Source organism: Vipera ursinii (assembly GCF_947247035.1).
Source record: "Vipera ursinii genome assembly, chromosome: Z".
In the NCBI taxonomy this organism is placed as follows: domain Eukaryota; kingdom Metazoa; phylum Chordata; class Lepidosauria; order Squamata; family Viperidae; genus Vipera; species Vipera ursinii.
The window spans coordinates 37,649,260-37,674,240 of NC_139517.1; the positions used below are offsets into that span (position 1 = coordinate 37,649,260).

A 24,981-nucleotide genomic window follows, 5' to 3' on the forward strand; every position below is an offset into this window, starting at 1 on the left:
GAACCCTGGAGAGAAGCTTTCTGACTAGTTGCTGCTATCAAACAAAATGGAAGGTGAGAGATTTACTGGAATTCTGTTGATTTTATTTTAGTAAAACTCAAGTTTCTTTTATTTTTCAGCACACTTAGAAATCTGAATTACCAATTTCTAAAAAGCATTTTTGCTTTAAAATTTATTTCCTTTTCATCACCTACTTAAGCATCCTCCCCCCACTCAAGATTTTAACTGTACCATCTTGGAGAAATAATAGTGCAAACACTTTGTCAGAATAAGAAATTCTTCTCCAATTTCTTACTTACTTACTTCTCAATTTACAGAACTTTCCTTTCCTTTCCTTTCCTTTCCTTTCCTTTCCTTTCCTTTCCTTTCCTTTCCTTTCCTTTCCTTTCCTTTCCTTTCCTTTCCTTTCCTTTCCTATGCTTCTGTTATTAGGATTTTCCAACAGTTTTATTTTTCTTAAATAATATTGAACAAACCAATATATTTCTAACAGAATGATAAGATTTACAAAGATATTACCAAGAGCCTCCCTCCCCACAAAACCGGCTGTATTTCTAAACCTGCAAAGAACATCCTAAAATGTCCCTTTAAAAACTACAAGAGAAAATTTACCTTTTTTTCTGGTTCTCATAGCTACTCAAAACATGAGATATATATTTACAGTACATGCATTTTGTTGACTATATATTTGGAATTATTTTAATAGAAAATATTTGTCATAGATTAGAACCTTTAGAAGGAATTTAGAAAGAATTCCTAAAAATGTTCTATAAGTTAAACTCTTATCAAAATCAGTAAAATCTCCTCCCACAAGTTATATTGAATAGGATCTGGTTATTAATATACAATCCCCATTTTCCTCTTTATTTGTTATATCAGGGTATAATTTCAGATGCAAAATTGTACAAATATTGCATATTTCAAACATTTTAATCTGGAAGTTTAAAATGTTGCTGCAACCAAGATAATTAGAATCAGTTATCTGTCATAAATGTTATCTGCCAATGTTAAGAGTATTCTGAACTTCTAAAGTTCTTTATTCAGCATAACAAGTTGAACTCTTTACTATAATTCCATAAGTGATATTAAGAGATCCCACCTGTCAAGTGAATTTGTGCTCTAAAAATTTATCTGTAACACAAGTGAAATTTCATGTGCTTATTTAAAAGAAAGCTTTTTTCAAATCAGTGGAGAATTCCTCTCAGTCAACATGATTTGGTTCTAGCAACAATGTTTGCATGGTGCCAAAACCGTTTTTAAAGTGTGCTACACCTTTAAAAAGTGTCTGCATCTAATAAGTTGCCACTAACACATCAAAACAAATAAACTTTTTATGTCTATGTGTTCCGTTTGAGAGAGGAATATACAAACTAGTGAACAATAGGATTTAATATCTTTGCTATTTATATGCTTTGTATAAATGTAAAACACCACTACACTGCTTTTTTCAGATTGCATTCAATTTAAAATATACTTTTAGGATCAACGTAGTAAAAACGAGGCAGTGTCTTTGATTTTCTTCCTAATGTCAGAAACAAAATAATTTATTTTCAAGTTGCATTCTTTCAATTTTATTTATTTTTTAGTCCAGCATGGATTATACTTCTTTTTTGAAATTGAAGATTTAGATTTTCTCAATATTTTTAATGTTGTTTCATTGACCTATCCCAACCCATGTTATTTTAGATTTGAAAAAATTCAGATGATCGTTGCAGAGCAAGAAAATAGGCAAATATAATGCAAAATATTAATGCAAAGACTAAGGTTTCTTTGCTTCAAAAAAGGAAGAGAAAAAAAGAGAAAAATTTTGGGGAAAAAAGATTTCTGAGCCTGTCCTGCAATCTTTTGACCTGTTGTTAGGTAGTGATCATATTATAAATCTAATATATAAATCTAATGCTCTAGACAAAGGGAGGGAGCTTTTAAACTTTTTTTTATCAAACTGTTTCCTATTTCTTTTTTGCAGGCAAAGATATACAAATATATATTATGCCCTAAGATTAGATCCATTTTTATTATCCTGAGGAAACAGAAATTAAAATTCTTGGGTAATGAGAAGTTGAGATATTCTGCTATACAAATGTGAATAACAAAACATCATCTGGGACTCCATTTTAAATAGAAAAGGATGTTAATTTTTTTTAACAGAAAAAGTTGGCAGTGGTAGCATGAAGAAGGAAGGGTACTTAATTATATCCTTAGTGGTGGTTGTCCAGATTCTAGATCTAATTACTATTGTTTCTCCAACCCCACTTCCTTCTTCTCCCTGTGAATGAAGAATTAGCAATCATAGGTCTGTTCTGTTAGAATGGTTTTCTTGGCCTTTGACGATTGGAGGAGTTTAGGTGTATGATTTGCCCCTTATTCATTTTAAATACAGTATTGGTCTTTTAGTTATTCTTGCATTTCTTAAACAACCAATCTGCTTGATGGGCCGCCATACAATTTCTCCCTAAACAAAGATGAAATATTTGACCAGCCTTTTTCTGATTGGGTTCCTGGCATTAGCAGCCCAAGGATATCTAGATGTTTATGATTGGAAGATTTGACTATTTCATACGTAAAGCTAATTTATAGTTTTTGAAGGACTGTCCCAGGTCTTAAAGGTAAAAAAAAGGATTTACAGTAGTTGACATTGGTAACTTGTAATGGGAAGGTTCATGTTATTGGTGAATGCAGGCCTTCTATGGACATCTAGACATGAACTATGGATCATTAAACTGTTACCTTGAACAACCTACAAATGTGAGGCCTTAGGACTAAGTTATTTTTCTTCATATCAAATGAATTAGCAGACATTAGTAAAAATCCTAGATGTTGTCCTTTATTTTGTTTATTTCTTAGGCAAGTTTTTTCATTTTTTTCCTGTTGGGAATAAATCTTAATAGGATCTCTCCCTGAAGTTTATGTCTCTTTATCTTCCCCTTTTGCTTTTGTCCCTGAGAAAGTTTGAGGTCACTAGTCCCTATTTGAAAACTCTGTGAGTGAAAGTTGCTAATGCTGACAGTTTTCAGCCTTTATTTTAGCTTCTCTCTCCAACTCTCTATAATTTAAACCTCAGAAGTGAGTGGATGGAGCAGAAATGCATACTGATCATTGGGTACACACATCCAAAAACTATTGACCTAAAATTCAGGGCAGTTTTTCCTTTCCCTTCTATTACAACCTGTCTCCCAATACATTCTCTCTCAATACAATTTCAATTCTCAAATAACTGAGTTTGTTAATGTGCTTAAGCTGCAGCTGTTCTATAATAAGCACAATCACTTTCATTTTTGATATCAAACATTGTTAGCTTTTTTCCCCCCTTTACTTGTAAAGAAAAAGAAAGCTGTTGTGGTCAATTCACAAGCACTCCTTGCTTCAGAAGTCCTCGCAAGACAGATTGTTAAAGTAGACTCTGCAGCTGCTGTTTTCTATTTATTCTGCAGGAATGTACAATTTAGGGAGGCAATTCTCTCAAACATCAAACCTGTGAGAAAGTATATAAATGTTTTTTTAATATGAAAAAATGAAAGGTATCCAATGTTTTGGCGACAATGGCTCACCACATTCCTAACCTTGATGATGATTAGCTTAATTCTGCCAATATCAAAGAAAAGGAGAAAAATAAATAAGAAGTTGCTTTGCTTAACTTCAAAAAGATTCAGGCTCTCCTTGAAAGTGTCATTTTGAAACCCGTTATTTTCTCACATGGGATGAGAGAGCTCAATGCAGTCCCATAATTGTAAGAAAAAGGAAACCACTACATGTTTAGAGATATTCCCCTTCTTTTTTTGTTATGCTGCTGATCTGCACATTGCTTTCAATAATATTTAAGCAAAGAAGTTCTCTGGGTTTCTCACTCAAATATGATGGCATCTATCCATAGTTTACATGTGAGAAACAACTGTTAATGATGGTAGGGATGAGTGGCCATTAACTTCTGGCTTATAGCTCAAGACCTGGTTGGCTTTACTTGACCTTCCAGTCTCAAACATTATGTAAGAAGAATTTTTCTAATTATTTTCCCTTATTTGTCCTGGTATACATATCCTATCTGAAGTGATGTGGAGAGGGAAAAAAGTACTATCATAGTGATATTTTCTCAAATTCCACAGTATTAGGTACCTATTTTTTAAGTGATATACGATGAATACAGATTTTAAAAGTAATCTGGAGATAGGAACAATTAAAATGTTATAGTTTAAGCTACAGCCCATTTTTCTTCCAGTGGTGAAGAAACATGAGGGAAGAAACTGGGTTAAATTCCCTTTATTCACTCCATTCCATCTTAATAATGTGTTCCTAATTCTGGAACTTGCTCCACCCAAAAGTACTTAGTATTCAGGGAAATAAAAGTGGTGTTTTGATAAAGGTTTGGAAAGGTCTTCAGTTATCAAAGTTTATATACTCAGAGGTTGCAGAGGCCCCATGTATGTTCCATAAACCTTAGTGGTAAAGCGAGGGAAGCGGTTAACACTTTCCTGCTGCTTCAAGTGAGCTAAATTTTGCAGTTATGTAACAGCCAGGACCAAGATTTTAAGATTTCAGATTCTTTGATAAAGAGATTAAAAGTGGAGAGAAAGGAAGAAATTGACTTAAAAAGGGAGACTGTGTAGCATCACCTTTAAGAGAGGAAAAATTGATTAATCTTCATCAAAGGCAGTTGTAGATCATTTTGCAGTTGATCAGTTTTGCGATGAACAGACCAGCAAGGAAAAGAGCCTATTAAAAACACCAGGCTGTGTTATTGGCCTATATGTCATGTGTTGTGTGTGTGTGGGGGGGGGGGAATGGCTGGGCAGTTGAGGAGCACTGGATGGGCTAAAAGTCTTTTTTTCACACCTGGATTGGATTCAGGGTTAGGATGGAAATGGTGCACCTCTCAGATGCCTTTCATTTCCATTCCTATCTTTTTTTTCTCAAAAAGAAGAAAGAAAAAGTGGCACAAAACTTCAATATGATCTTGTACTAAGGTGCATACATGAGAGTACAGGTTGTCCAACCCTATCCTAAGGAAATTTCAGGAGCTTCCACAGAGGAGGTCAAAGAAGTCGCAACGTAGCCATGACCATGCAATAAAAATGCAAATCTGCACTAGGGTCAGCTTGCAGAGACATTCATTAAATTTTGCATCAGAATCTACCCAGAAATTATATGCATTACTTTAAGAGTGAATTTTCTATGTTCTCTTCTGATAATTTATTTGCACCTGGAAGCCTGGAAATATAGTTATTACATGAATTCCACTGCAAGTATTACAAGAATCGTTGCATAGATTTCTTTCAGAGCTGTTACTTTGGAAAAAGGCTTTAACTTGAAAGGTCATTTTACAAAATAACAATACTGTGGAGTTCTGAGCCCATGTAATTCCTACCTGCTTGTGCTACTGAAGTACGTAATACAGTACAGAGTTTACAAAGACCGAATTCTTTCTTTGTGTTTTCCTGTTCTAGATTCCCCAGCTGGCCTGGACCTCAGCCTGTGTCAAGAACAGACAGAACATGCAGGTTTGGGCCATTGAACTTTCCTCATTTCCTTCCTTAAAAAAGCTTCTTACCTACTTATGACATTTTGGAAAATGGTGCAGACCAGCAACAATCTTCCCTATGGGAAGCTTTATTATATAAAACTTAACAAACTTATTTATCTTCCTACCTGAGCACTTATTACTAATCCTTTGCTATATTATCCAATACTCAAAGCACCCAATACTTAAAGAATGACCTAAATGTTTCAAACCTCATTAAAATTCATGCAACAGTGATTCATCATCTTCCTCATCATTTGTCTTTGTCTTCTTTTCATTAAAATTGTACCAGGTTTACGGGACATTTTGAATGATGGCAGTCGTAACACATACCGTGAAACAGAAAACATGCAGAACAGTGAAGATGTGAAAGGATATAATTTGACTAATGGAAGAGAGAGAGAAGGTAAAGTAGAAATTGTCAAACTAAAATTCATAACTTGGTAAACAGAATATGACACACACACACACACACACACACACACACACACACACACACACACACACACACACACACACATATATATATATATATATATATATATATATATATATATATATATATATATATATATATATATGACCTTGGGACACAGCAACTGTGATGAGTCGTGTGAATTTTGATCACATGATGCGGATGCTACAAAGGTCATAAGTGTGAAAAATGGTCATAGGTCAATTTTCAGTGCTGTTGTAACTTTGTACGATCACTAAATGAACAGTTGTAAGTTGAAGACTACCTGCAATAGCATCATTGTGAAGATATCAATAAAGCAATGTCTTCCATAACCTGAATGGGTCTAATGGGCTTTTAGACCTATAGGACATTTGTGGGGAATTGGGGATGGGTGTGAGGAATGAGTAGATACTGTGGAATAACAGACACAGGACAAAGATTTGTTGATCGGAAGCAGGAAGTATATGGATAGCAAAAGCAGAAGAGGGTCAAACCTTGACTCCTGGATTACAATCTGACTTGTTCTTGCAAAATTGTCACTAACTGCAGCTTTAAATTGAAATGGGTAGTAATAGCAAAACAGTATGACCGAATCCTGACAGAGAAAAAGCCCTCTCCAGGTAGAAAAGCTACAAGTTTGGAAGAATTCAGAGGGCAAATCGACTCGTTTTTTCACCAACAGACTTTAGCTGGAAACGTTAACTTTATCTCTTATAGAGTTAGCAGAACAGTAACTGTCTATGCATCAAAAAAAGTGATAAGCAACAGGGGAGATAAAAAGGAAAAGGTCATGAACTTCCTCTTTATGTCCCTCCACTGAAGAGACTTCAAAGTTTAAGCCAAAAAAAGGGGGGGAAGAGAGAGGGAGGGAGGAGGGAGAAGGACTAATTTTATATGTTTAATATATTCTATTCTATTAACACTGAACAAAAGTAGCCCATTCAAACAAACCAACAAACAAAAAAGAAGTCAGCCAGGTCTGAACTTATCATGTTTTTGGCACAGCCACTGCTTTTTATGTTTCTTTTCCAGAGAAGACAAATTCCTGGCTGCTGCTACTGGAAATTTCTCCCTACCTCATTATACCCACTTAAAGGTATTTAAACACCACTTAAAGGTGTTTAAGTCACTCCAACATTCCTCTGTTCCACACTGCTATTGCATGTTTGTATAACGTATGAAACATATCATGGCTTAAAGTGTGTCTTGATTATATAACATTAAATGGCAACACCTGGGTTCTTATAATATGTCAAAGCACATGCTAATGAAGCTCCTTTTTATCTTGCTTAGTGTGTTGTGCAAACTAAGGATGATCATTTTCAAATATGTATTTTTTTCATTTGCTACTATACTGGTCTCTCCCCCATTACAACCATATTTATTTTATTTATTTTTCGAGACTTAATAGCCATTTAATCAAAACTGATTCTGGAAGTTCCAAAATCCAACTTCCCTTCCTATCTAGTCCTTTGTGCTCTGGCCAACCAAACTTCAAGAATCTAGGAAGAATATCAAAAACATGTCATCTTTGCAAAGATGGTATATTTTTGCTACTTTTCCTAAATTCTTGAAGTCTAGATTTTCACATCAGTCTTAACTTTTCCATACCACTATTGTTCATAGCCATTCCTGTAAGCAACCAGCAGGCTTAAGGTTAATTTTGTATTGCTAATTCTAAATTAAGAATTTTGGCCAGAGTCTTCTGAAACCCCCTTAGCAGGGCATATGGTGAAGAATGAAAAATAAAAACAGGAAAGGGATTGGTCATCGCTATTGTTGGCACTGTTCAATATAGGTTTTTAACAGGCCATTTCTAGCATGCTGCCCATTCAATACTATACCTCCAAAAAAAATGCTGTCCTTAGAAAGTGCTGTCCATCCATCATGGAGTAAGAGATTTTGTTTTGTCTTCCTCAAGCAAAAAAAACTTTCTACATGCACAATCCTCTTTCAATTTTCAGCATGATCATACTGCATTCAAAATAGCAGAATAACAGAGTTGGAAGGATCCTTGGGTGTCTTCTATTCCAACCCCCTGCTCAAGCAGGGAACCCTGTACCATTTCAGACAAATGGCTGTCCAATCGCTTCTTTAAAAGTCCTAATCCTTTGCACAGAAGTTGCAACTGAGACTCTTGTATGCAAATCCTCCTCATATTAACACCTGTTTGTATAGACCGTGTTTCTGCTTTGCTGACAGATAAATAGCATCTTGTAACATCTGCCAGTCAGAGAAGTAAGGATAGCTCCATGTTTTTGTGAACTCCATTCCCTGAAGTAAGAGATTTATGGGAATATCTTGCCTGTGCATAGAAATACATTTCTTAAACCACTCACTGTCTCTAGCAATAAGTGACACTGAAGTTTGTGTCAAGGAGTATTGCAAGCATCATTTGATATTGCATAGGACTTCCATAGACCTTTGCAGGAACATTTTTGATAAGATTGAGAAAGTCTGGGCATCTGAAATAGCTTTTTTAAAAGAAAGAAAGCAACAAAAAGGATAGCAAAACTATGGGGAAGAGATAAACAGCAATAGGAATAGAAGTCAGTTTTTCTCATAAAAAAATGAAGACAGTTTTTGTGTCTTCATTCAAAAGGGTCAAAATACTTCTGTTGGAGTTTCAAACAACTTCTTAAAAGATATGTCTTTTCTACATGGGAATTTGAAATCATAGATAGGGTGCATGCAAAACAGGAAAAATAAGTGCAGCGTAAGTGGTCCTACTACAGGCTTTTAAGTTAACTGGTGTGGTGAGGGCGGTGTTTTACAGGCAGGAAAGAGGAACAAAGAAATGGGAAAATCAGCCCAAAGTACATTCAAGCTTGTAGCTGAGGTTCCAGCCACCCTTGCCTTAGAAGACATGTGGTTGTGCTAGGAAAGGAAATGCTGTGTTTTTCTAGTCGGAAAATTAGATCTTGTGTACCTTCCTGCTGAGTTAGAAAGTGGGGTGCAGCTGAAAAAATTAATAAAGCTATTTTTTTAAAAAAAAATAAAAAATAAAAGCAGGGTGCAGGTGTGGGTGATGTAGCACACCCAGCTGATATTTTTTCATCAGAGGTTCACTCGACAAGCGATTATAGAAAGGATTCAAAACCTTAAATAGTGCATGGAACCTGGCTCACTACAATGGCATGGCCTTCCTTTGATTGTGGCCATGGTTTGAAACTCAAAGTCAGGTTTTATTGTTTCTTTTTCTCTTATTTTAATAAAACATAATTCTGTATCTAAGAAATCAAGGGAAGTACTCCTGTATTTTCTTCTTCTTTCAGTATATATAGCATTTAAAACAAATCTCAGTGAACCTTCAAGGCAGGTCATCTTTTCTAAAGATATTTAATTGTTAAGCATATGTTTAGCCACAGGAAACAAAGAGATATATAGACACAGAGCCAGGGATAATATACAAAGATATATACAGAGGGCAGCACTTATACATATACACAGTGCTTTTTTGTAAAAGAAAAAGGTGCCGGAACTCACACATGTCATACAACCCGCCTTGCCTACCCTACAAGGTTCCATCCAAAAAAGGTGCCGGAACTCCATTCTGAGCGTTCTATGACAAAAAAGCCCTGCATATACATAAACAAACATGGTGCAAAAATCATATATATGAGCGCATAACTATATGATTTTGCACAGCTGTCCTTGTATATGTAGACTATAGGTAATCTTCATGTAACAACCATTATTGAATCTGGAATTTTGATTGGAAATCATTGCAGTCTCTACGTGACCTGACTCAATTTTATGATCATTATTATGACAGTTGTAAGGTGAGTTAACGTGATTGCTAAAGCAAATCACATGGTCATTAAGTGAATCACATGATCATGAAGTGAATCCATTCTCCTGAATGGAATTTTTTGTCATAAACTAGCAAAAAGTGTCATAAATCATGGGCAGGTAATTGTGGAATGCTACAAGTGATTGTGGGCTGGTTGCCAAATGCCTGAACATGACAAAGGAGTGGGGGTGGGTGGGTTATAGCAGTCACAATTTTGAGGATGGGGGGGAAGACTGTCATAACTTTGAATGGTTGTTAAATGACTAGTCATTAAGCAAGGACTACCTGTATTTAGACTCAAAGAATATGAAGCATGTCAACGTATCTCTTCATGTCCAGTGACATTAGATCTTCAGTCTCTCAGGCAGAAGATTTTTCTGACCTGTATCTTTAAACATGGAAATGCTGGAGATTAAAACTGAAACCTTATTCAATAAAGATATGCTCCGTAAATAAGCTATGCCGCCCTTCCCTCGTCCATCTAGAATATTCTTTATTATAGATTTGCATGCCTTCATTTGCATGCAGTTATGATTTACTTATGCTTAATCAGTGATTGCTCAATGACAAATCCAGTATGGGGTATATATTGTCCTTCAACATTACCCTTCATTTATACAGTGGCCATATTAAGTTCATTTTGACTTCTCACATCACATAAATGAGTTCCATAAATACATAAATTAAGTATCTGACCTGGAACTCTACAATCCCAAAATGCCTTTCACTATTCAGGAATTTGTTATGAAGCTAGTTTATTTGGAATGGGTTTTTTGATACAGGAAAATAACAGTATCAATCACCATCAACTTCCTGAGATAAAGTTGCTTCAAATACCTGGATGCTTCTATATTGGAAGCATAAGTTACAATATTTAAAAATCTTAATAGTTTTCCATGTCATTTCATAAGAATGGCCCTTCCCTTCCCTTCTTAGAGGTGAACCAATTTGTACTCTACATTCATGCTCCGTAGGGAATTCAGAAAGTTTTGTTGCTATTTTTAACTTGTGAAATTTCCACCAGGTGTTTACTGTCTGTTTGAGTTCATTGAGGCATCACCCCAAAACTGAATTATTTAAATGAAAAAGAAGACAACTTCAAAACTAATCCCTTCCTACCCCAGTGTTTCAGTGGACTGAAAAAAAGAGGCCCCCCCAACCCCCCCAAACTCAGATCCACAAGGCACTTCCTTTTTATGAAAACTATACCTCTGCAATTTCTTCCCACTTACAGTTTACCAGAACCATAGTATAAATGAGTGAAATATAAGGTTTAAAACAATGGATATTAAGAATGGAATAGTGTAAAAGAAATAATAGATAACTGGCTCCTTGTTGTGAACCATCCACAGAAGCCAAGCTACATGTTACCTTCCTAAGTTAACAAGTTTCTAAGTTAGCTTTTATGTCTATAAATTCTTCAGGGAAACAAGACACTGAGATCAACATCAATATTCTTTCTCCATTCTTTTGTAACCAATTTTTCTTAATGGTAAATGCTAAAAGGTACACATTCTTCTCTGAAGTTGATAGACATTTTTCATCAGGACTATTCATTTTTTAAAATAGATTTTGTGATAAGAGATGAATTTTTCTAATTCAGATTTTTCTTTACTTGCTTTGAAGGATCAGGTATAGTGCCTGCTTTTAGGTCAGGGTAGACTCCAGTCACTTAGACATTTGATCCTGTGACAGACTGTACATGTGGCTTCATTTCTGCCTTTGTTTATAAACATAGCACGAGTCAGCCATTATTGTGTAATTGTATAATTTAAGACCACTTTTATCTCTGCAATGCAGTATGGGAAAGCCTTTGTAGTAGCAATTTGGTGAAATTTGCAAATTTTGCAAATTTGCAAAAATTATGAAGAATGAAGGATACATACTGTAGCAATTTAACATCACAGAATGGTACAGGTGGAAGTTACCTTAGTTATCCAGTAAATACAGGATTCACTAGAACATCTGTTTGTAGATCTCCAGAGAAAGAGAACCAGCATGATCCACAGGCTGAAAACTCATTTAGTCCTGAAGGTCCTCTTGTAGGTGTCTTAAAGGGTTTTTTTTTTATTGTTGTTAGGTGGGTAGGTGGGTAAAACAGCCATAATACTGTTTTAGCTATTCTGACAGTTAGTGAAAAACCAAAGGACTGGCAAAATTAACCACTTAAAAACTCTAATGCTGAAGAAATGGTAAGAAATATTTTGCTCACTTTGTAATATGATTCATCCTGATTCACACTTAATAAAACAGCATAAAGTAACTATCCTTTCATTTTTGCACTTCTCTGTGTTTTATGATAGTTTAATGTAACAATGAGTACAAAAGTGCATTGATTAGGAAGGAAAACAAAGATGATTTGAGCTTAGTTTTAAATTAGATCTATTTAACTACTTAATTATTTAAAATCTCCCTTAATTTCATCTATATTTATATCTATCTATCTATCTATCTATCTATCTATCTATCTATCTATCTATCATCTATCTATCTATTTATTTATTTATCCATCCATCCATCCATCCATCCATCCATCCATCCATATGATAAAACCTATTAAGAGGGGAATACATTTTCATGCCTTCTTTTTTTCAAAATTTAAACTGAAATTGTAAATTGGTGCAGAAATCAAATGGAATGAAGTTGTGAATAAAAAGGTATAGAAAGTAGCAGACAGATTTGTCTTTCCAAACACATACCGGTATATTGCTATCCTTGTGTGGTTCCTCATGAAACTATATTTGATGCTGCATTTGTGAGTTCCGGAAATAAAAAAAATGGTTCTGATATTAAAACCTGGTATTAATCCTGAGTTCTGAAAGAAGTAAGAGATTGAGTCAGGCAGGAAGAAATCAATGGTGGGAATCAGCCAGTTCACACCAATTCAGCAGAACTGATAGCTAATTTTTTGTTGCCCAGGCCCAGAACGGACTTCCGGAAGTGGCATCCACACAGAGAACCAGTTGTTCACATATTTGAATCCCACCATTGCAACAAATGTATAGCTGGGTAAACAACTGCTTTTTACAACACTTTGGAAAACTTTGCAACCTGACTGGTGATCCTTGTCTACATTTTCAGTAGCCTTAAAATTCTGTGGTTAAGAGGACCTATCTACCTGCAATACTCAAAAGAATTTAAGTAATGTCTGTGCTGTTCAGTGGAAATGTCAGGTTAGGTAAAAGGTGTGATAATTTTAAGGCCATCTGAGATAGTCCTACACAATAAATTCTCTGTTAGTACTCCAAACATCATTCACATAGACTGTTAGAGGGCTGCTTTTTCTCAAGCATTCAAAAAAGTACGCAAATTTCCTCTGATACATTAATTTGATTTTTGTTACCATCTGCATCATGTGTTTCTGGGAATGGCCCCAAAGAATCTCACTACGTTTTTATTGTAATGTGGATGTATCCTAAATATTAATAAGACACAAGACATTTATCAGCTAAGGAAAATAGGACAAGAAAACCTGCTGCTGATGTTACCTAGTCTGGTAACGTATTGTTCAGAAATTAAATTGAAACAAGTAAACCACTGTCAAAATTAAATAATTTTAACTACTTTTGCCTGGAGGCAATGTAATCAAATTTGTTATAGTTATGTAAGAGGTTGGAGAGAGTGCATGGGAAGGGGGGGCTGCAATGATGTTTTGCTGCATCAAACTCTTAAAGCAAATTGACTGCTGTCAACACACTTCTAACACATTTTAATAGGATATTTAGGAAAGGTGACCTACACATTACTATTATATGCCTTATATACTGATGCAGGCAGGGTTGTGTACCAAACCAAACATCTACAAGCATGAGGTGTTCTTATTTTGGAATTGTTATAATAAATCAGGAGTGACATTATTTTGTCCCATTATGATGACTGAATTCCTGCTATTTGGGTGCATTCTTATTAAGTATAAATCAGAATAGTATAAGAGTTTGCAAGTTGGAAGCTGTTTCATTTGAAATCTTAGGACCCTGCCAACTAGTGTGGGTAAAATAAGGCTTCCTTAGACATGAGGACAAAAAATTCCTTTTCAAATGAACAAAAAAGAAAATATTCCTAGGTGGGAACAAGATGACTGAATTCAGTGCGATTTTATTTATGTCACTAAGTAAATAATGTTAATCAGGCATATTTTCGGAAATTGCCTCCTTTCTTTTCCTAACCTACAATGTACTGATTTTCACTGTCTTACAACACTGTTGTGAGGATTGCTGGGATAGATAGATAGATAAAATAAATCTGATTTTCCAAAGCAAGACTGAATTTTTGGAGAAGTTGAATTTAGCTTGTGGAATGTTTCTTTTCTTGGCTGTCCTGTGAAACCCATTTCACAATATGGATAATGATTCTAGTTCAGGCATCTAGTTTTATCCCAATTGTATTTTATTTTAAGCTTTCAAGAAGTTTCTTCTTCTATACTGGAAAGCAGTTTTAGTTGTATATATGAGGTGAGGTGACAGAAAAAGCCACTTTTCTTCCCAGTGAGTAATTTTATATTTATTTATTTTATTTTATTACATTTATATACCGCCCTTTCCCTGAGGACTCAGGGCGGTTTACAGGCAATTAAAAATCAAACATACAAAAGTTAAAAACCAAATTAAAAAATATTAAATTAACCCTGTACTCTTAAAAACCCCAGTTAAAAATTTTCTCCTCAGCCTGGGCCCGAGAGCTCAAAGAGCCAGGTCTTCAGGCCCCGGCAGAATGATCGGAGGTCGGGGGCAGTCCTCAGCTCCACCGGCAGCTGGTTCCAGAGGGCAGGCGCTCCCACTGAGAAGGCCCTATCCCTGGGTGTCACCCGCCGGCAATCTCTTACCGGCGGAACCCTGAGCAGACCCTCCCCGTGGGAGCGCACTGGGCGAAGGGCGTTTGATGCCGGCAGCAGGTGTTCCCTCAAATAACCCGGACCCAGGCCATGTAGGGCTTTATAGGTGATAACCAGCACCTTGAATATGGGAAGGGAAGTGAGAAGGAATAATATATTAAGAATATAGGTAAGAACTGATAAAAGTATGGTAATTCTCAGTGCTTTTTTTGTAAAAGAAAAAGGTTCCGGAACTCACACATGTCATACAACCTGCCTTGCCTAACCTACAAGGTTCCATTCAAAAAAGGTGCCGGAACTCCGTTCTGAGTGTTCTATGACAAAAAAAGCCCTGGTAATTCTAGAGTAACATCCTTAAATTTCAGTAGTAGTTATTGTCAGCTAAATATACACAGAATGGCAAACTAAACTACAGCATCCTCTATAGGTTTGGTCAGATGGTTTACTGGCTTATTGAATTCAATGAAATGTACTGAATTCTTTCCAGTTTTCATCTATTGATGAGTTGTTTCAATTTTCAATAGGCAGTAAAAAAAAGCCATTATACTGTCATAGTTAAGATGTTGGATGGTATTGGGAAAATTCTGGTTTCAGTCTGTCCTCAGCCCTGGAAATTCCCTCACTCCCTCTTTCTGGGGGTTATGATGAAGGGGAAAAAAGAGGAGATAGCACTGAGTACCATGATTACAGAAAGTAAAGTAAAAATCTAATAAACTGTAATGGGTTGAATGTGGTGGGATTTAAGGAAAGCTTCCAGATCAGACTTTTTTTTTTTAACCAAGCAAGCATACTGACCTGCGCAGGTTTTTTTTTTTTATCATCTAGAAGTAAGCTCTCAGGCAATGCAAGACTTATCTTTTGCTGGTCAGACTATTTATTTATTTATCTATCCAATTTACTGGCCACCCATCTTACCGCGTGATATCTTTGGGAGGTTTACAATATTATTTAAATTGTGTTGCTTGTGATCAAACTGCTGTTTTCTCAGTTTTGGTTTATCTGCCAGTCAGCACATGTTTTCCATCATCAATAGATGAAAACTGGAAAGAATTCAGTACATTTCATTGAATTCAATAAGCCAGTAAACCATCTGACCAAACCTATAGAGGATGCTGTAGTTTAGTTTGCCATTCTGTGTATATTCTGCTGACAATAACTACTACTGAAATTTAAGGATGTTACTCTAGAATTACCATACTTTTATCAGTTCTTACCTATATTCTTAATATGTTTTAATATGTTTTCCACTGACTTTTTAAATGAAAAAGCTCGAGGTTTTCTTTGGGGGGGGCTTTTCACAGCTGGAGCATGATAAAAAAAAAGTCAGGAGGAAGATTCAGGTGCATCCTTTCAGTTTCCTACCAGAAGCAATCAAAGGCTGAGATGCTTATATAAAAGCAGGTGGCTTAGAAGAAAGGCAAACAGCAGGTATATTTTTTACCATGGAGGAATCTCCAAAAAAATAAAATATCAGAATGAGTTTTATATATATGCAGTGGAGTTCCCAGAAAAAGAAAAAAGAAACTCCCCAAATAGAAGACTGGTTCTCTTTTGTGCAACAATAACAACAACAAAAAAACCCTGACTTTTTGGAACAGTGGCAATTTTTATTTTTAATTTTTATTTTATTTTAATCCCTTTTATATCCCGCCCTTCTCCGAAGACTCAGGGCGGCTTACAATCTAAGAAGCACAAATCAATGTGCTTTAGCAATAGCCTTCATTCTATGTATATGCCTGCTTATTAGGGCTTTCACCACCCCCAAGCAGCATTATTACAAAGTCAGCTTAATTGCCCCCAACAATCTGGGTCCTCATTTTACCTACCTCGGAAGGATGGAAGGCTGAGTCAACCTTGAGCCTGGTGGGACTCGAACCTTCACTAATTGCAGGCAGCTGGTGTTACTTAAGGAGGCATTAGCCCACTGCTCCACCAAGGCTCATGTGAAAAGGATTGGCATGATTTGTGGCATCTGATTGTTTCCAGAATTCAGCACTGAGAAGTATGGAAACACCTTTGTAGGCATTGCTAATAAGTAAAGCAACATGAGTTTTCATGAGTTTTCTAAAAGACATTCCCCTTTTCTGACTCCCTCTTTCTCTTGCAAAACTTCTCCTTGGTACTGAACTGCAAAAGCTGAAGGCCTCTTTTTCTCCTTAACTGACTACATCCCACTGCTACAGATTCCTTCACAGCCTTAGTTAGCTAGGGAAATGTTCTTCAGGAAGGCTTCTTCTTATTCAGAATCTGCAGTACAAAAGTTGTGAGAAACATTGTAGTTCATATCCACTTAGGATGGTTAAAAGAGTAAGGCAGATTTATAGCTATCATTTTAGGAATTTTAGAATATTGAAATTATTCTTGTTTTGGGGACTTCCATTTATTATTATTATTATTAATCCAGTAAGAGAATACATTTTAGCAATGCTTCCAAAAGGTCTCAAAAAGGATGTTATTTATGTGCTACTTCATGGTGTTTCTGAAAACACAGAATACTCAACTTTTTTCTTTGAATTGGGATGTATCAGCTTCTTTCACAATCCATATGGACAGTTCTAAACCAACAACTGCAGTTGTACTGCTTATTCTTCCCATCCTGCAATCTCCTATTGTCTAATCCAGGGGTCTCCAACTTAACACCTTTAAGACTTGTGGACTTCAACTCCCAGAATTCCTGTGCCAGCCATGTCTTAAATTTGGAGACCTCTAATGCCTGGATTTTTCAATGTCTAGCCATAGTACTTACCTTCTATTTCTATCTAACTCCACATTATCCAATTCACCCAGATATACGTTGTTGATTGATTGACTTTTTGGTTTATGGTCTCAGACCAATAAATAATGGTATAGAAATAGGAAAAGGACGTACAACATTGCTGAAATACCATAATTACAATTTGCTTTGCAACAGAAGCTCTGATGACTGGAAACTTTTTGTATATGTACAGTATATTTATAATTAACCCTCTTTCGTATCACTTGCCTTCAAACTGTGTAGAGTTTACAGTTATAGATATACAGCTATAGAATATATAGTACCGTATGGAGAAGAATATGAACAATTCCTTTTCTTTTGAGACACTGTTATTCATGAGTTGAAAAGAGAATGAACATTGATTTGTACACAGTTCTCTCCACTTACAAACATGAACTGAAAATATAATCATATCCAAACTATTTTAGTGACTTGCCACAAATGCTTCCAAAGCAGTGGCCATCACTTCTAAAAAAAAGAAACTCTTGAAAGAAGTTAGCATTTGAGCTAATATTACCTCTTCCAAGTTCCAACTTATTTTGGATGCCAGCAAATCTGTTTTGTAATGTAATTGATGTCAAGGGGAATGAGTACTCAGAATGCACTCCTGTTACTTGAAATCCATTATCACAATGCTTATGCTGGAGAGAGGCTGTTATGTATGCAGGCACCTGCATAGCAACAGCCACCAGGGGGCGTTGGCCTGAACGGTTTTGGCAGGAAACCCAGTTTCGGCGGGAAACCTAGGGCCAACCCCATTGGCTGTCTGCTTACCTGGCTAGGTATTTCAGGAGGCCAGGTAACCCTCATCTCCCAGTTCACTACCCCCTCCAATAAAGAGCTGAACTCACACACCGGCTGGCGTCTCTTCTTTGCGTCGGACCCACTACACAATAGTGGCGATGAAGGTGGGATCGCTGCCAACCAAGAGTTGAAGTCACTGGGGAAATGCTCCACGAGCTAGAGGAAAAGGTATTTTTCCTTCCTTCTCCCCCCACGACCGCCAGCCAACCGGACCACGCCGAGCACCGCATCCGCGACCTGGACCGCAACAGCACCGCCATGGCAAGAGCCGGACAACCCCGCGAATTCAATACTCGCCGCCCCGAGACCTGGGCCCATTACCTGGCTCACGCCGAACTGTACATGCAGTTCAATCAAATATCAGAGGACGGTGCGAAGGTGGCTGCCCTGCTCTGCATCGGAGGGCCAGCGCTGCTGGAGATCACCGCGAACCTATTCGCCCAGGAGGCCATCAACAATGTCACATACCGGGACCTCGTGGCCAGGCTCAATGCCCACTTCAAGCCCCAGTGCTCCAAAGTGGCCGCGCGGTCGTAATTCGAAAAGAGGGACCAGTGCCCCAACGAGACCGGTGCTGAATTCCTCGTTGCCCTAAGAAAAGCTGCTGTCGCCTGCAGGTTCTCGAACTTGGATGAGCGGCTGTGGGACCGGCTGATCTGTGGCCTATGAGACAGGCGGCTCCAAGAGCGCCTGTTTGAGAGAGAGGAGGTTTCGCTCCAGGAAGCCGAGGACGCCATCCTAGCCCACGAGGCGGCCTGCGGGGCCGTCCAAGCATGCCAGGAAACCCGGACCGGCAGCCAGGCGACCAGCATCCACCGGCAACTTGCCACAGAGGAGGACGACCAGAGCATCGACCTCCTCCAGTGGAAGTCGACCCCTGACCAGCGAGCCAGACGCCCAGACAAGCCCAGGCCTCCCAGCAATGCCGCCAACCCTCAGAAGTGCGCAGGGTGTGGTGGGAACCACGTGCACAGCCTCCGCAAGTTCCAGTCAGCCACGTGTCGGGCCTGCAAGAAAACAGGCCACATAGCCACGGTCTGCCGTAGCCGCCACCCCCGAGAGGAGATCCACGAGCTGCAACCGGAGGAATCGCCGTTCAAAGGTACTGGGGCCCCGTCCAAAACACGAATTGGTTATGTTGAGAGCCGGCTAGCCGTTAACAACACGGGTAGCCGCTGGCTGCTCAAACCCAAAATTAGACTAACAATCTGCTTGCAAGGCGTTCCTTGCAGCATGGAGCTTGACTCCGGATCAGCGGTCTCGATCATCTCAGACGAGATCCTTAACTACATAAATAGCCGGAGCAAGCAGCAGATTAAATTACGGCCTACAATTTAACCCTGACCGATTTCCAGAATTCACCGGTCAAGGTAAAGGGGGAGGCCACCATCTCGGTGGGGTTTAAGGGTCGCAAAGAGCACCTGGCGGTTGTAGTGGTAGAGGGCCGAAGAGCCAGCCTGGTCGGCCTAGACTGGTTCGAGGCCCTGGGAATCACAGTCACCGGGATCCACCGGATCCAGGGGGACTCCATCGAGGCCGTCTGCAAGGAATTCGCAGACATCTTCAACGGGTCGCTGGGCAGGTACACAGCCCCCCCATATCATTCAAGCTTAACTCGAACATTCCCCCCGTTAGGGTCCGGCCGCGGTGAGTCTCCTTCGTGCTCAAAACTAAAATAGAGCGCGAATTAGATAAGCTGGTGGCCCAGGGAATCTTAGAGCCCATAGATGGGGGGAGTGGGAAACCCCCATCGTCACCCCCCTTAAAATCTAATGGGGAAATAAGATCTGCACCGACTACAAGTGTTCGGTGAACCACGCCCTGAACCCGCACGCTTACCCGGTCCCCACGGTCAGCCACGTTCTCGCTTCCCTCCAAGGCGGCGCCATCTTTGCAAGGCTCGATCTTGCGCAGGCGTACCAGCAACTCACAGTTACCCAGGCAACAGCTGACATTCAAACCATAGTAACACACAGGGGGGTGTTCCGGGTGAACAGGCTGCAGTTTGGAGTTAGCGTCGCTCCTGGCATCTTCCAGGAAGTCATGGAGAAGACACTCAAGGGCATTCCAGGAGTCTGCCCCTATTTTGATGACATCCTCATTGCAGGAGCATCAGCAGAGGAACTAGCAGGTAGGCTCAGGGAGGTACTGTCCAGGCTACACACAACTGGACTCAAACTTAAGAGGGAGAAATGCAGCATAGGGGTTCCCTCCACAGAATTCTTGGGGTTCAGAGTAGATGCCAGGGGAATCCACCCCACAGAATCCAAAGTGAGGGCCATCAAACTAGCACCCACACCCAGGAACAAGGCAGAGCTACAGGCATTCCTGGGCCTGTTGAATTTCTACTATGCATTCCTCCCATACAAGGCAGCCATTGCAGAGCCACTCCACAGGCTACTAGACAAGCAGGCAGCATGGGTCTGGACTGCCGCCCACAACCAGAGCTTCAGGGCCCTGAAAGCATTACTGTCGGATAAGTCCACAGTAACCCATTTCATCAAGTCCAAACCCATTTGCATCGCATGTGATGCATCCCCTTACGGTTTGGGCGCAGTACTCAGTCACCTTGAGCCCAATGGGGCACAAATCCCTATAGCCTACCATTCCAGGATGCTGTCTGGAGCAGAAAGAAACTACGCCCAAATTGACAAAGAAGCCCTGGCAATCATGGCAGGAATCAAGAAATTCCATGATTATCTGTATGGCAGGGAGTTCACTGTCTACACGGACCACAAACCACTCCTGGGCCTGTTCACAACGGACAGGCAGACTCCCCAAATTCTGTCCCCCAGAATGCTCCAGTGGTCCATCTTCCTTGCAGCCTACAATTACAAGCTGGTGCACAAGCCAGGGAAGGAGATGGGCCACGCAGACGGTCTAAGTAGGCTACCCTTAGACACCTCTGAGCCAGCCCCAGCCCCAGCCACACAGATCCTAGCCCTGCAGGAACTACCAGAGTGCCCAGTTCATGCCAAGGACATTGCCAGCCACACAGCCACAGACAACATCATGAGCAGGGTACACTCATGGGTTTGTACAGGGTGGCAGGACAAGTCCCCGGGGCCTGAGTTCCAGGCCTATTTCACCAGGTGCAATGAGGCTGCCTCCTCTGGACAGGAGCTGCCTCCTCTGGGGGAGCAGGGTCATCATTCCCACCACAGTACGGGGCAGGGTATTGGACTCCTTACACGAGGGACACCCGGGGGTGGTTAGGATGAAGGCTCTGGCCAGAAGCTACCTCTGGTGGCCGGGGCTGGACAAGGACATTGAGGAACGGGTCAAGGCCTGTTACATGTGCCAGAGATCCAGGCCGGAAATGCCACACGCATCCGTGCACGGGTGGGAGGCCACACACACACCCTGGTCCCGCATCCACATTGACTATGCAGGGCCATTCCAGGGCCAACTATTCTTAGTAGTGGTGGACAGCCACTCCAAGTGGTTGGAGGTAGTCCCAGTGCCCAACATGACCTCGGGGAGGACAATCCAGGTGCTCAGAGCTCTCTTTGCCACACACGGCCTTCCCGACGTAGTTGTGTTGGACAACGGGCCTCAGTTTACCGCTAATGATTTCCAGGCATTCTTGAAGGCGAACTGGATTAGTCACGCCACCTCCGCACCCTTCCATCCATCGATCAACGGGTAAGCTGAACGGATGGTAAGGACGACTAAAGACGCACACCGGCGCATCATTAGTGGGGACTGGCACCACAGACTGGTGAAATTCCTACTCGCCCAGCACACTACACCATGCGTTGCTACTGGGAAGAGCCCAGCAGAACTGCGATGGGGACGGCGTCTCATCACCAAGCTGGACCGTTTACACCCAGACCGGGTAGCAGCCGAGATGGTTAGGCCACCACCACCACCACCACCATCATCATCTTCATCGCCATCATCACCAGCACACAGAGTTCTCAATGTGGGGGACCTGGTCTGGGCAAGGAACTATGGGGTAGGGCATCCATGGGTTCCAGGGACAGTGACTGAGATAACTGGACCCCTCTCCTACATCCTGGGGGTGGAGGAGGACAGACACATAAGGCGACACATCGACCAGCTCAGAGGAAGGGTCCCTGAGCACACGACATACACCCAACTGGAGGGCCACACCCCAGGAGAGGCCAGCCCAACCGGAAACAACACAGAGCAGGAACCAGAGGAGGAGGGCCTCCTGAACCCAGCTCTATTCAGCTCAGCACAGAGGCCCCAGGAACCAGCTGTCCAAGCCCAGGGCCAGGCCACACCCAGACGGTCCACCCGGCCCCACAGGACACCTGCCTACCTGTCGGACTATGTGTGCAAATGACCCCTACACAGTTGCATTGTTTTTTTATTGACACACAGTGTACATAGTTATAGTTAGTTGCAAGTTGTTTCATTGTTATGTGGTTCTTCTCTAAGGGGGGAGGGGTGTTATGTATGCAGGCACCTGCATAGCAACAGCCACCAGGGGGCGTTGGCCTGAACGTTTTTGGCAGGAAACCCAGTTTTGGCAGGAAACCTAGGGCCAACCCCATTGGCTGTCCACTTACCTGGCTAGGTATTTAAGGAGGCCAGGTAACCCTCATCTCCCAGTTCACTACCCCCCCTCCAATAAAGAGCTGAACTCACACACCGGCTGGCATCTCTTCCTTGCGTCGGACCCACTACACAATAGAGGCAGTTTTTAGGAAACTGAAAATAAAGTTCCCCTTCATTCGGAATCAATTTACCACATTTATATTTGCTAAATGGAATGTCAGTTTGTACTGCTGAGCAATGAAAATCTGGAAGGAGAATAATATCTGCAGGTAAGGATCATTAAACAATTTAAATGAATGTTTTCTAAATCAGAACATAAAAAAACATTTCTGTCTCAATCTGAATGTTCAGTATAAAGTTCTATTCAGTTTTGACATCAGAATTGAGAGAGCCAGTCAAACATGCTGGTTAAGGCACCAGGGTAGAAATGGTGAGATAGTGAGCTCTAGCCCTACCTTAAGCACAAAGCCAGCTGGCTGACTTTGGGCCAGTCAGTTTCCCTCACCCCTAGGAAGGAGGCAACCACTCTCCTCTCCCCACCCCTCCCCTCCTCTTCCCTCCTCTCTTTCCTCTCTCAGAAAATATCAAATGTAATGGTAGGATTTTATTGATCTATAGTACATTTCATTGTGCATATGACTGATTAATCTTATCAAAGAAGTTGAAAAATATGGACAAAGGAAATTACTATTCAACATAATTTTAAACAGTTATTATTATTTTAAACAGTTATTATTATTATTATTATTATTATTAGTAGTAGTAGTAGTAGTAGTAGTAGTAGTCGTCTTCCTTCTGTGGACTTTTATATTTATGCTTTATTTTGGGACCATGATGATGTTATTTCCAGAGGACAGCGTGCTTAAGGTCAAAAGTGACTATGATGAAAAACAAGATGGAATTTTGAAGTCTGAGCCGGTAGAAACTGGAGAAGAACCCAGGATCCTTTATAACTGCAAGCCGGAGTACGGAGACTATGACCATATGGAACTGGAGAGGCATTCTGAACCATATGACCTTGTTAAATCAAATACTGCAAAACTGAAGTGTGACATTTGTGGACTGGGCTGTGTCAGCCTCAACGTTCTGGTGGTTCACAAGCGTAGTCATACTGGTAATTACCATTCATTCAGAAGCAAGATCTCATTTGAAAATACTTGATCTGAGGCTGTTCCAGTAGCCATTGCAATACACTAAGTTGGGCAGAGTCCAGATCGTGATCAAGCAAGATAGGACGGCCCAATTTAGGGGGCATACATATGTTTGTATGTTGGGGGAGGGGGGAGAATACCTTGAAGTTGTTACTCTTATGCATTCTAAAAGAATGCATAAGAAAGAAAGCCATTCATTGGCTTCTGCGGGAAACTGTGCTATACAATCAGAAACAGATTTTTTCCTCTTCTCAACCAAGCCTTTATTGCATTAAGCCTTCTACTAGCTCAGGCCTCTGCTCTGACAAGATAAATCAACCCCATAGTTCTTATGGCAGGATAATTTGAGTTTATTTTTAGCTAAGACTATAGTGCTCTAATAATCATTCCACCACACATGCTGTTTTTAAGGTGAGCGCCCTTTCCATTGTAATCAATGTGGAGCCTCATTTACTCAGAAGGGAAATCTTCTCCGCCATGTTAAACTTCACACTGGGGAAAAGCCATTCAAATGTCACCTTTGTAGCTACGCCTGTCAAAGAAGAGATGCACTCACAGGACACTTAAGGACACATTCTGGTAAGTTTATTTCTCTCCAGATTGATTTAGTTCCTTTATTTCTGTTTTTATCAGCAGTATTTTAATTTCAATAATAATAATAATATAAAATAATATAAAATAACAACAACAACAACATGTTTTATAACCATAAATGAAAAAGTAAGTTCTTACCTAATCTACATCAATATCATATATATATATCCAATTTCACAATAGAACCATCCAATTCCTGCATATTTCTCAGCTAAAAATACATATACTGGAAGGAGATATATAGACCATATTGCATACACACTAGGCAGTTTTTATTTTTGATCTAAGAACTGCAGGTCCATATTGTAAGCTGAGAAGCGGAAATTCGTTCAGTTTCTTTAACAATGATCAAATTCTCCATATTAACCATGCAAAATCATTTTGAAAGCACATCCTCTATAAGGATCTATTAATAACATTAGATTGATCAATTTTATTGTTGCAAGTAAGGAACAACAATTTTAAGGGAAATGGACAGTTAAGAAATAGGAAGTATACAGTAAATAAATAAATAAATAATATAAAAGATCTGGGGAGAGACGACTTTATTTTATATT

The 24,981-nt window shown here is 39.7% G+C and overlaps 1 protein-coding gene across 1 annotated transcript in view; it reads left to right on the plus strand.

Moving 5' to 3' along the window:
* Positions 1–24,981, plus strand: part of IKZF3 (IKAROS family zinc finger 3) — a 54,664-nt gene continuing 29,683 nt past the window's right edge. Inside the window, exons 1-5 of the mRNA XM_083376448.1 lie at positions 1–53; positions 5,439–5,492; positions 5,805–5,918; positions 23,530–23,793; positions 24,242–24,409. Of these exons, the coding sequence (XP_083232574.1) occupies positions 47–53; positions 5,439–5,492; positions 5,805–5,918; positions 23,530–23,793; positions 24,242–24,409 (607 nt within the window). The 5' untranslated portion in view covers positions 1–46. The remainder of the gene's footprint in view (positions 54–5,438; positions 5,493–5,804; positions 5,919–23,529; positions 23,794–24,241; positions 24,410–24,981) is intronic.